The 13,970-nt window shown below is 45.1% G+C and overlaps 1 protein-coding gene across 1 annotated transcript in view; it reads right to left on the bottom strand.

The window, feature by feature from the left end:
- Positions 1-354: 354 nt before the first annotated feature.
- T265_05605 (hypothetical protein) overlaps positions 355-13,970 on the bottom strand; it is a gene marked incomplete at both ends in the record, with an annotated part of 37,267 nt that continues 23,651 nt past the window's right edge. The window contains 3 exons of the mRNA XM_009170657.1: positions 355-620; positions 8,450-8,666; positions 12,137-12,313. Coding sequence (XP_009168921.1) covers positions 513-620; positions 8,450-8,666; positions 12,137-12,313 — 502 coding nt within the window. The remainder of the gene's footprint in view (positions 621-8,449; positions 8,667-12,136; positions 12,314-13,970) is intronic.

The raw sequence follows: 13,970 nt of genomic DNA, 5'->3' as shown, positions 1-13,970 counted from the left end.
TGATGGCACCACGCGACGGCCGATGTGGCATGAGAATATTGTTAGTTGTGTAGGTCATGGTTGTACGAGGGCTGGGATACTGCCAGGGCGCCCACACCTAGACAGCAGGACGGGTCCGGTCCTCAACCAAAGCCTTTGGCTCAAAAGCCTAACCGCAAGGCAGTGGTTTTGGCGGGAAATGCAAATGCATTACCTTTGGAACAAGTCCACCACGGTAAGATCCAGTCTCTTCGTGAAACTAATGTACACAGGAGACAATCTAGGCACTGTTAGATTCCCTTCCGGTGCGCAATTATTGCCATCCCATCCATCCTTTGGTTTTAGTAAATGCAAAGCCGGACACATTTTAATGATCAGAAAGTCAAATTTATCAATAGCATTTAGAATACCCTTGCATGAGAAAGACAAATGATACAACAAAAATTCGGTATGATATGCGTGTGGTATGTGATATGACATGCTGGGTCTCCGACAGAGGCATCGCTAGGAAAGTACCCCCAGATGGACTATGATTAGAAACTCATCCCGTTTCTATCCTTGCAGAAGCCCAGGTTGCTCTGATTGTAGAATAAGTTGACTAGATTAAAGCGGGAGTTGAGTAGAATGTCCTGATGGACCGGCTTTGCAAAAGAAGAACGCAAAAACGGATGGTTCACCAACATTGTGACGAAAACTATGGGTAGGGAAAGTACTATTTGAAAACACCAGGTGGAATGACTAAAGATAGGGTCGGGAAACAAATGCATTCACGGGCCTAGAATAGCATATGCGATGTGAAATAAGAGGGGTGGGGTTAGCGTTCGTGAACCAATTGAGTAGGTTCGTATAGTAACTGTCTTGATGAATCTCTCATAATACTTATCACCACGGCAACAGCATTTTACTTAACTGGCAGCTGATAGTGCCTTGTTTGTTAAAGGAAGTGTTCGGTGATACTGATAGGAATGAATGCAGCGTGTATTAGCGTATGACAGTACCGTTCCACATGCTTTTGGCTGTGACTACGTCATTACCAACGAGCATAAGAATCCTTAAAAATAGATATCTCTTTAAAGAAACAACTGTTGAATCGCAACCACCTCGGCGAGAAACGGACCGAACCAATTTTTGGAGACAAACTGTCCCCCAAAGATTTTTATAGATGCCTACAACAGCGAAAGCGGAGTGGTTACGTAGTTTTTAGAAGAAAGCCACCAATTAGTGGATATCATTGACAGAACGTACAGATCTGTCTAATAACGTGAAGAAACTCTGAACCTTGAGCTCACAGTGGCGAAATAATTGCACACTGCTCGTTTACGGCTGCTACCATATATTGTAAGGGCAGATAAACCACACAGAGCCAAATGAACTGACCACAGTCAGAATGACTATTCGCCAGTATCAATATTATTCGAAAACGACATTCCTTCAAACTTGAAACACTACTTAATTTCATTTGCCGCTTGTAAATGAAATACCATTGTTCAGGAGAGACGCATTTTTAATGCTTCCCAAGTTGGGTATCTCCTATGGGGGATAAGTACCATAGTATGCGAAGTAATCGTCTTCATAAACATATAGAGAATGGGTTTTCATGCAGGGGTTTCAAGGTCTAATGTAAACATGAAAGTCGGCTAACGGCCCTGGGTCAACTGCGAAGTGAATTGTGATTATCTTGGATGTAAAATCAGCCAATTCAAAGGTCATAAACCGTTTTCCATACAGTTCGTTTAGGATAACCTATTGGGAGGAAATTGAATGGAAAATTCATCCCTTTAGTAACAGTACTGTGTCGCTGCTTTCGGACACGAACTGATGCTCGGGTGCTACGCAGACTCCTGTGGTGTGATCCCGTATGAAGATGTCGGCAAGCTTCGGCAGAGGCTTACTTGATCCATGCGTGAAAAAAAAATCAAAAAAAGCCTCTTTCTGCGTCAGTGGTGATGTGATTTTAGGAAGCGACAATAAACCAATCTACTTCACACAACTCTGTGTGACTGGGCGGAGATACACATAACGTATTGATGTGCAATAAAGTTACGCAAGTGCAAAATATTGACTCAGCCAAGTGAGATGCAACACCCGTCAGACCAGTCGAAAGATAGGTGGAAAACAGATTAAACGACCTGGTTAATTAGGCGAAGCGAAACTGACGCGAAGATAAGATGCCTCAGCAAATATGAATTAATATTAGCTGCACCACGTGTAAGCGGATAAAAGTTATCATGATACGGATGAGCAAGCCACTCGGCACACCGTACTTACGTGCAGCTCAGCCAAAACTCTCGACAGAAGGAACCTGATAACCACAATGAAACAGGCAGTTTGTAACACAGTACGAAAGTTTTAGATATACCAGACGCGTCCGATACAGCGCTAAAAAAACTTGATCAATCGATGAAGTCAGAGAGTTAAGAAACGGCGAACGTCTGTTCACATCACCCTCGCTTGAAGTTATTCTCGTTCCCACATAGTTATTCTGCATCACAATACACTGGACTTGTTTTTTCTCTCAACACAGAGCATTGGTAGTGCTTATCGTTGACATTGCCGAGATTTGAATCTCGGATATCCGAAATGGGAGGCGGTGGTGTGACCATACTCCATCAGCGTACATTAATATAAACATAATCACTCAGCTGTAACACGCTTCTGGTGCTTAGCAGCTTTCATCTTAGCTGAAAGAGACATGTGGACTTAGATACCGCCAGGTTGCTCAAGCCTAGACAAGAGCAGTCGAGATGTCGGGGTTGAGTTCGAACCACGGACCTTCTGGCCAGCAAGCACACGCCCTTGGGATTGAGCCATTTGGACTTGTAGCTATCTCCACATTCACACAATTGACTGTTAAGCTCACAGTGCTCACTGGATCACGAGACTCGTCTTTTTTCTACACTGACGAACCACGTCACATAAAGTTAACTCATCTGACATTGATTGAGCGTAGCAAAAACCTATGTGCTGACACACCCACGTACACACAAACGGACCTATACATAGGAAGGCCAAACACAAGCAACAAACACAGTCGCGCGCGAAGGAAGCAGGAAGTCAACCACTCTCCGCAAGTCCACTGACAATTATGGAACACGTGTAGCGGCCATATTGCAGAGAAAACACGTTCCAACCGCCCAGACTTTCACCTAGGAACTCTCACAAACGATAAGTTCCCCTTTTGATTTGCTCCACATTTCGCATTGCATTTATTTCCATAGGTGTTGCAACCCACCATTGTCAACCATAGTAAAAACTTTTATTAGTGCATATACCTTTTGAATTATATTATGGCTACCATACACCATGCAATAATAGACTCACCAACATATACTGGCCACCCATGTGATTAGTTGTCCAAACGCAATCAGTCTGTGCTAGTGGAGTAGTGGTAACGCTCATCTTTTACATCAGGGTTTAAACTCCGACACACCCGAAGATTTGCACAACTGGTGGGCTCCAAAAGAGAGGAAGTGGAGTCCAGTTCTGTGTTTTAGCGCAAACGGACCAATATGATCTTGTCAAAACAGCAGGAGTGTGCAACTGAGAGCGAACCTAACAGGAACTAAAAATATGCCGCTAGTGTCCCGTAATCAAAACAGGTATTGGTGCGTTTTGCCTGTAGAGAAACGCTACATCCGAAAGGAATTCTGGATTGTACCAACTGTCCTTGCAGACAATCCTTCATCTAACTGACATTCTTTTACCTACTTTGCGCTGTCCCGAATACATAACTTTGGATGCCATTCAAATTCAACTTGTGCTGAAAGTCCAGAAGCACTACATACGGATTCGAACTCATGAGAGCTGACAACTCATTTCAACACTGATCACGGGTATCTGGTCAGTATTCAAACAACAAATATTATCACTCAATCTCAACGGTGTGAATCCACATCTCCGATATTTCTCCTCGGACGACGATGCCTGAGAAAGAGACGTTCGCACCTATTTGCTTCATAATGGGATGTGCTGAATCCTGTGGAACGAATGACAGATATCAACGGGAGTGGAAAATTGAATCCGTTTACACAAACTTGCGTGTCAAGAGGGTTGATGATGTAACGAGGGTATACTAGATTTTGAACTTTATAAAGACCTTTAATTAGTGTGATGGATAATTTGAAAAAAATTACTTTAACAGCCTCAAAAAGAAGATACCATTGGGTACTGTAGAAACTCTCTCCAAGAGTTTTCCCTCTCCGTGACCAGTGTAGATAAGATAAGATAATCATTAGTTGTTTCGACTTGGGCTTATTCACCTCCATGCTGGATTGGTATCGCTTTTGGATTTGCCTGCCATATTGCGCTACGTCGATGGACCTCGACGTACAACAAGAAGTGCTACATGCGGTTTGTGTCTAGAAATGTCTTGCACCCGATGTAAACCCAAGGGAACGGATTGGACGGGGTAGTTGGAAGGCTAATAGCAGGATCAATCGATGCTGCACAACTATCGAACCCGGTGAAGACTACTAAACAGTCGAAACATAGCTAATGTGAAATATAACTTTGTGACCTGTATCAACCATTAGACATACCAGTGCGCACACATACGACTAGCTGACTAGAAAACAGTTGTCCGTATAACAGCGGTTGCAGACCCTCATTTTTAGTGCCGTTGCAGTTTGTTGCGGTTTATTTGCGAACACACACATGATGTACAATACAATGAACTACAATAAAATAGAAACCGAAGCAAAACATACCAACAATGTAATTTGCCAACCACGACAATAGACTAAACCAGGGAGTACAAGCAGACTTAACATTCCGTGGTGTCTAAAGCATTCAGACAGTAAAATAGAACTCAATATACCATAGTTCCATACAGCAGACACTGAAAACTAAGTGCGAAAGTGAACAAACAACTCAGCAACCAAAGCCGAAGGCATGCGGCGGCGAACCATACAAAGTTCCCATGATTCTAGGCAGTCACACTTCTCTGGGAGCCACCTACATACCACCCACTCTTCATCACTCACTGCTACGGTAGTCCGCAACAGTGTTCGGTTCAACGAAATCGGATGTACCATGAATCTGCGTAGTTGTATGTTAATTTTGACGGAGAGTGAACTGTGCCATTCTTTATATAAAATCAAAAAAATTATTCGACTAGATAATGCAATAGACCTACAAAATGCGGATGGTGGCTCAAACTCAGTTGAAGCAGGACATCATAGACGAGAGATCCAGTCAGACTCAAATGAACCAAAGTAGTTTGCTAATGAAGGTATTTCGCAGTTATTCGGGCCGTTCGGAATCGGAGCCATGAGCCTTGATAGCCTACATCGACTTACGATGGGTGCAAATGTGGAAATTTCCACCACTATTACATATGATCTAATACCGGGAAAGGCATCGAAGAAGTGGACTGAACATCTAATGGACTTATATCGCTGTCCGACAAAGGGATCCTAACTGAGTTCTCAAGACAAAGGTAATGGGTGAAGGGGATTGCAATACAGAGCGTGAGTTGATGCTATTCCAAGTGCGATTTGCCCTGAAGAAGCCTCCTCGTTGCAGAACAGAGTTGCTACCAACCTGTGGAGAAGCTATCCGGCCGGTAAGGCCAATAAGTACAATACAGTTGTTTTAGTCTTGTAGTGAGCCATCAAAAGCATGCACTTCATGAGTCCCTAGGGTAATTCAAACCTGAGACTACCAGTTAGAAGTTGAACAGTACACAATCATGTTGCAGGTGACTGATCAGCAGTGTGATCAAATAGTACATAGACGGGACGGGACAGGATGTCTCAATGGTTGGAGCGCAAGTTTGCTCCGTGGTTCGAACCCGACCTCCGCCTATCGACTTCTCCTGTCTAGGCTTGGGCAACCTGACAGTATCCCAGCCCTCGTGCTTCATCCTGGTAGCATGGAAGTTAGGCGCCGAAAGGGTAGTACAGCTGATTGATTTTTTTTACACATGTGGGATATAGGCTATCCACGAAACCCACACCACGTGGTCACATGCTGGTTGACTCCTGATCAATACTACCGATAAATCACACCGAGTACGAAGCAACTGTTGGACCAATCCATATCACGAAGGGTTTCACAGACTGTCTACCACAGATCATCCTGCAAAACGGCACCGTAGTCATTGAAAGAACAATTGACAGCAATGAAGTAACGGGTCAAGGCGATCGCTCACAACCATCGAATTTCATAGAGGTGTCAAGATGGATAGCGTGAAATGGATGCATCTATCTGTCCAAGTAGGCAAGAACGACACAGACTTCAACAGGAAGTAAGATACTGAACCCAACCTTTAAACTATCTAGGCTGAAAGGAGCCAATAGATCCAACCTCATGTAGGTCGGCAGCTTCACAAGAAACGATTCAAAATACAGTTCCCAACATTAATTAACAACTCATCTGGCATAGGTTTAAACTATCTTATCCAGTTACCTGAATCCCCCGTGAAGATGGATGTTAACAATCTACCTATGGAGATTAAACTTCGAAGCACGATGCCTGGGATTTTGTCAGAAGAGTCAGATTATTTGCCAGTGTTCACATTGCGTTAACTGAAATAGAGAGGTAAATTTTGTTCACTTGGCTTGCACTATTTTGGGAAAGTGAGACTGTCACATCATCCCATCACGGTGCAAACGTCCAGGTGCATAACTGCAGACTCATTTCCGCTGAGGTTGGAACCAAGACGGTATTGAGGTAACTTTGCGTTTTCGCCCCATTTTGCCCAATCTTCATCTGATTATTATCGTGGCAGAAGCGCCTCGTGACTCAGAATATGGTGCACCGATTCAGTACCACCTAGGTCACCTCTTCGACTGGAAACGAGTCATGATCAAAACAACGCTGTACGAAGCAGATATCCGCATGTTGTATGGTAGAAAATAGCTGCACTTTATTTGCATATCCGGCATCGGAAATGCACCAGATAACGTTTGGTTTGGCAACACGTCACTACCGTATTTAGCAAACTTCAAAGTGATCATAGTAACAGATACCCTGTCTTTAAATTGAGTCGTGTGGTGTAAACTCATGCTACCTCAGCAGCACCCTGTCTACAAATTTAGCAATCAATACTGGACTCAATTCTGACCTGACTAAAAAAGAAACGTTATGGGAACAACCACAATCTGCGCGGGGCTGTTGCACTGCGTCGACGGCAAAACATCGACCAATTTCGTGTACAATGCTTGTACAAGCCCTTTCGGAACTGAAGGTCAGATGAAGTCCCGAACACTGAAGTTCCAAAAAGGGTCGAGATCAACAAAAATGAGTGCGTCTTGCACGACTGGCTACGCTGAACGTGCTACATTAAACAAACAGTCGATAGTCGAAACAAACCACCTACTGTCAGCAACACGCAGAAGTTCAGTGACCTCACCGCTGTCGATCAGAAATAGTTATCAGAGACAGGTCACCAGTGTACGAAAGCACCGACCATTCCAATTCGCCATGCAATATGATCAGTTCGTTCATACAAAACTGTTCGGATTATGCGGGTAAAAGCATGCACTACAAAATTCAGCATCTAGGCTGGATTCCTCCTTCTTATCCACACGTCATGTGCCACTTTTATCTCAAACACAACTAGATATCATCATAATGCGCTTGGTTGTTTTTCGTTTTATCGTTGAATGTACTGAACGTAGAAACAGGATTCGATACAAAAGACGTTTCAGATAAGCGCCCAAACGGGTAGTGAAATGGGTGAGAAATCAGGACTTTGGTCATATCCACATTCTTAGTTGGTGTCCATTCATTCGATTAATGACCAACGTCCAGCTACCTGATCGAAAGAATCGGAAAGTACGCTACTTGCTGACTGCAATAAGCACATATCACAAATGATTGACCATTGACTAACTAATCCCAGAAGCTCGTCGCAGCGAGTCATGTCCTGAATACAGTGAGTTGTTCCATAGCGCATACTGACGGCACCGGTTGGAAGCCGCCCACCATGGCGGTGATGGATGTCGCGACCAGTCACGCCTAGGTAGACAAAACCAACCCGATTTACAATCTACAATCGTTCGTGAAGGTAAGAGAAGAAACAGAAAGGATGATCAGCGGAGAGGCGATGTGGGCTAAGGTATGCTAGAACGACCCCCATTGTTGCTAGCAGAAATGTGAGTGCTCGTTTGCATGACGAATGTGAGGGAAACACCCATCATGGTCACTTCAAAGGAGTTGGATCTACGGACGGATTTCACTGGATATCGGAAGGAGCCTCCAATGAAGATGACATCCCACATCGTCAATTCAATGCCTAGAGTGGGAAATCATGGACCGAAATGTCTTAATGCTGATATTCACCGATCCAGATGCATCCAAATCCGTCACGTGATAACAATACCGTAACCTGCACACTGTCTGTTGTAACTCTGAGAAAAGGATGCCCATTTGCCATTCCCAAAAAATCAGACACAGTTCTTCTGGAATATGACCCAAAATTTGTCTGAACGAATTAACCGAAGGCAGCTTCAAATAAAACACGTACCTGCACCGCCACGGGCTCAAGCATCACAGTCAGACGAGCGACTAGCGTATCGCAATCGTACATATCCTTATCCTTCAGAAACTCATGCGCGTAAAAACATGGATGATGGTGCAAGGTTGCTGCCGGAATCTCTCTGGACAACGGATTCCAACGTTCTTTCCAACTAGTGTTTGCCAGTGGACCCCAAATAAGTTGAACCGCGCCAAAGTTACGATGTCTGTGAAATAAGCCAAAAAATAACGTGTATCAAAATGTAGATTCCTGTGTGCGAAGTCTACTTCTATATTCCAGACTGTCACAGTGAGTAAGAACATCTGCACAAATGACAATCCAATTAGCAAGGCAAATGATATAAGAGTATCTCCGAAGATGCCCCCAAACTCCAGATAAATTATTGCTGGAAATATAATAGTAAGCGGAGCTGGTTTCCACGATCGCCATGTATGAGAATCTGCGTTCATGATTAATTTCATGAATCGTTGTAAACCTCCGACACTAACCTGTCCAACGCTAATCTGGTTACGGAAGTCCCCGTAAGGACTTGGAGTCAGTCATCTGATACAGCTTCGAATTGCGCGAACCCGCACTCGGTCACTGTGAGTGAAGAAAATCTACGTGATCATGATGCCGGTTCCCACTAAATCTACGTAAATCAAGTTATCGGGGTGATACAGATATGCGCGAAGCAGATAGTTCATTGTGCACTCATAAGAAACGTGTCTGTTGGCTCATTAACGGAAGGGCTACAAGGGTAGGCAAAAATCGTTTCGGAAAATACTCATTTGCACATGAATTTGGTTTTGACATCAAAATAGACTGAATCTCTGGTTTATGATGGTCGAAGAGTTTTCAGCAACCTTATGGGTAATACGATACGTCTAGACAACAACAGAAATATACCAAATTCAAGATCGTACTAACAGACAAGAGAAAAAATACGAATGGTTTCCGTGCACATACCTGAGGACGAACTAGTTTAGATTATCACGAGAGACTGGACCTTACCATGTTTTGCGCACCTCAGCGATCCATTGAGCTATAATGGGGAGTGTCCCCGTGACCCTCACAGAGTCTCTCATACCAAGTTGATCAATGGTTAGAGGTCTGACGAACAGTCTCCTGGCCCTCCAGGTTGGGGGTTTGGACATGTGACGACTTGTTTCGCAGAAATGGTAATGCATTTGCACTTCCCGCAAAAAAAACCGCTGCCTTGCGGTTAGGCTTTTGAGTGTGGTAGCCACAGGGGGGTCAGCTTGAACCCGGTCTTAACGAGACTGTTGGCGTTTGCGTTTGCGTTTTGTCGCCTTACGGTAGCTCGTGAAACTCTGACTCGAGAGCAGCAAGCGGGATTCCAGCCTAGTAAGGGTTGCGTTGACCAAATCTTCACACTCCGTCAGGTGCTGCCATACGTATAAGCGATCCACAATTCCAATATTTCTGGATTTCCGAGGCGCACCCGACTCGGTTGAGAGGTCTGTTTTGCTTGACACGCCTGCCAACCAAGAAATGCCCCGGAAGTTTGTAAACATAATAAGTTCGTTGTATTCTCAGACTTCCGGACGTGTGAGAGTGTACTACGGCAGTGACGCACCAGTGTTGAACACTGATGTCGTGCTGTCGATGATGATGAGTGTACGGAGAGCTCTACAAAAGCTCCGGTACATAGGGATGTTGGCGTCACTGGTGCTCCGTCACATTATGGTGGCTCGTGAAACACTGACTCCAGAGCAGCAAGCAGGATTCCGGCCTGGTGGGGGTTGCATTGAACAAATCTTCATACCGTCAGGTGCTAGAACGACACCCTACGTACAAGCGACGCACAATTCTAGTATTATTGGATTTCCAAAGCACATTCGAATCGGCTGACCAATCTGTTCTCTTTGACATACTTGCCAATAGAGGGATTAGCTCTTTGCGTTCTCACACTTTTGGACGTGTGACAGTATACGGGGAGTTCTCCGAAAGCTTCCATGCACGAAGTGGTGCCCCGTCAGGGGTGCCCACTCTTCACATTCCTGTTTAACTTTACGGTCGATGAAATCATGGGACGAACGCTGGAAGGTCTCCAGAACCCCGGTGTCCAAATAGCTTGTGAAGAAAACCTTATCGATTCGGAACAGACGACATCGTTCTTTTTGGATGAACTGACCAAAGTTATTGCGTCACTTGGTATGCATTGTGCATCCACAAAGTGCAAGGTTATGCTCGTGGACATGCGGTCACTGAACACGTCACTTACAATCCAGGGAGAGGCGCTCGAGTTTGTGGAGCGTTTTACATATCTTGGAAGTTGTATTAGTTCTGACTGTAGTACGACAGCTGAGGTCAATGTGTGAATCTGCAAGGCTCGGGTCGCGGTTACTAATTTGAAACACCTATGGCGTCAAGATGTTGTATCCCTGAATCTCAAGGGATGTATGTATCAAGCTACCATGCGGGCTGTTTTGCCGTATGGCTGTGGGACTTGGCCTGTTCGAGCAGCGAAATTGAGACATCTCCAGGTGTCTCAGAACCATAGCTCGTGTAGGTTGGTGTCAGCTAGTCCGTAACGAGTTTTGGCTGTTCAACGGGTACTTCCATTGAAGAATGTGTCCAGCACCAGAAGCTGCGTTGGTTGGGACATGTGTTGGGTATAGCTAACCATCGTTCTCCGTGCCCAATTCAGATTGGCGGAAGCAGAGAGGTTGACCTACCGTTGACCTGGTAGACGAGTATGAGAGGGATTACGAATCATTTGGGTACGGTCGAAGCTACTCGCCTTCCAGGATGGGGACCGCGCGATCCCCACTGCGCCTGGTTGGAGACACTACAAGATATGGCTGCCAACCGATGTCGGTGGCGATCTTGTTGTCAGTTTCTCTCCAGATTGCAGATTGCCTGAGTGAAAGCCTGGAGGTGAAAGCACCTCGGAATGATTGTAGTAAGTTAGCACTAAGTTCCTTCCCCGTCCACCTTTATTATTTTCTCTACAAATAAATCAAATAAACAATGGTTGTAGGGCAGTGAAGCATCGGTGGTGAACACTGATTTCATGCTGTCGATGATGATGGTTTAAATTGTCTAGATGTGGCTTGAATACCAATCCCTTCAGCAACTGTTTGAATTTTAACGACTTGTGGGCGATTACCTGTTTCGATTAAAAGGCCTCCATCCACATGGGAAAGCCAATGAAAACAGGGGCTATCTGTTGAGTCACCTTAACTCAACAGAGTAATACCACCTATTGTCTAATGTAAGGGCAAGCATCACACCAGCCGTCCAGGAGGATATCGCCATCGAAAGCAATGACGATTTAATTTCACCCAAAATGATAGCGGTGGTTGACGCGGGCTACCATAGATATTAGTTTGCCATTCCGGACCAGATCAACGTGTTTAAAAATACCAATACCTGTTAGCATGACGAAAACAACGAAAAGGTTATGTTTCATGTGCATTTCACAGTAAATGCAAATCCGTACTGTAACTGCGATAACTTTCGTATCCGATTCCACGATTGGTGTACATTTTCAGGTCAGTGGGGAGAATTGAACTTGTTAGTATCAACTGTATTGTCCGCAGCATCCTAGAAGGGTAACGGGACCGAGCAGTGCAACCAATCAAAAATCGGAAAAATGACGAGGCGAATAAGGTATGAGCCACTTATGCAAGCTGAAAACGATAGCAAATGCAAGTGAATAATACTCACGGCAAAACAGACCATTGCGGTGACATGAGATTGCCCAAGCGAATCGTGTGAATATTGCTCAACGGGATGCGCTGTACCCAGATAATCTTCTCCGTGATGAAATTCAGACTGATCAGCATGAGGACTTGATTCGTCAAACAGACCGTACATTCCTGATCGTTATCCCAGTGATCGATCCTGTGAGATAAGAGAAGCACAACTGAAATTCATTCAGCAAAAAGAACATAATGAGGAAGCTGCTATCCCCCAGGGTGGAAGTACACTACCGCTGACGAAGACCGGGTATAGTAAAGTGATTGGTTGCACTGTGATATTAATTCCCACTTACTCCATGTAGCATACAAGCCATTGTCAAGGTTTAGAAACGGCTTGGACGTCCACCTCATCTTTCGTCGGGTTGCGCGAATGGTCATGATCCAGCGGTATCGAAAATTTGGCTTCACAGCTCATCGGTTGTCTACCCAATCCTGTCACCCAATATATTTTGAACGGTTAGTCTGACACATGGCACCACTGGAGTCAAACGGGACAACTAACCTTCACCCATCAAAGGAAGGAGAACAGTCGACAAATCTGCAAAACCTATTTGGTTTGTGATGTTCTTCTTCAAGTGAATGTGCTGCACAGCGCCGCCTCCGCAAGGCGGAGTTACAAGAAAACATGTTACTCGCATGCCTCATCAGTAGTATCCACTGTTACACACTTTCCCCCTTTGAAGGTCGTTCGCATGCAACCGATTTTCATCAACCTTCGTTGGGTCGGCTCCAGCAGCTGGCATATTCGGTCGCTCCTCGGGTGCATCATGCCACTTCCGAAGCTGAGTCCCATTTACTTATTTCGATCCCCGACCGTTTTGAATTGTATAGGCATTCACCAGGCGGGCGGTAACGACAAACGGACCTTGTGTCCAAACATCCAGTACATGTAGGGTATGCAGACGACATTGCGCTAATTTTGGATGTCGAAGCAAAACACAAGCGCTAGCGGATAAGCAAATCGCTGTCGTACCGTCTACCATCGTCCGTCTAGCACTCACAATGTGTTCCAGAATATGCAGTCTGAAAATTTCTCTTGTGCAATTCAGTGAGAATAACCGTAGGTTGTGGGGAGTTTTACGTACTCCAGTAGCTGCATTAGTTTTGACGAGTGCGTCAAATGAAGTCAGTGCACGAATCTCGGAGGTTCGAATCATGTTTGCTAATGTGTTACTTGAAACGCCAAGAAGGCATAACACTGGTTCTCAAGGGTTATGTGTACCAGGAAGGACTGCTTTGTTGTACGATTGCGAAATGTGGCCCCTACGGGAAGGTGATGCAATTCGTCCCCAGGTTTTTGCCCATCATTTTCTCAGAAGCGTTGCTGTTTTCGAGTGGTGTCAACGAGATCGTGACGAGATAATTATAAAACGGGCTTTCGGCACCCCAGCTGGAGCACCAGTTGGGTAGAACATGCAGCACTACCGTTACGAAGAGACTGGACCTTACCGTGGTGTGACGGTTTGCGCACCTCAGCGATCCATTGAGCTATACTGGACAGTGTCTCGCGACACTCACAGAGTCTCTCATACCAGGTTGGTCAATGGTTAGAGGTCTAACGAACACAGTCTCCTGGCCCTCCAGATTGGGGGTTGGAACATGTGGCGACTTGTTCCGTAGAAATGGTAATGCATTTGCATTTCCCGCCAAACCCCGCTGCCTTGCGGTTAGGCTTTTGAACCAAAGGCTTTGGTTGAGGACCCTAATCGTCCTCCTGTCTAGGTTTGGGCGCCCTGGCAGTATCCCAGCCCTCGTACAACCATGATCTACACAACTAACAATATTCTCATGCCACATCG

Source organism: Opisthorchis viverrini, assembly GCF_000715545.1.
Source record: "Opisthorchis viverrini unplaced genomic scaffold opera_v5_107, whole genome shotgun sequence".
Lineage (NCBI taxonomy): Eukaryota > Metazoa > Platyhelminthes > Trematoda > Opisthorchiida > Opisthorchiidae > Opisthorchis > Opisthorchis viverrini.
The sequence above is the reverse complement of the archived record's forward strand: the minus strand, read 5'-3'. Positions and strand labels throughout refer to the sequence as shown.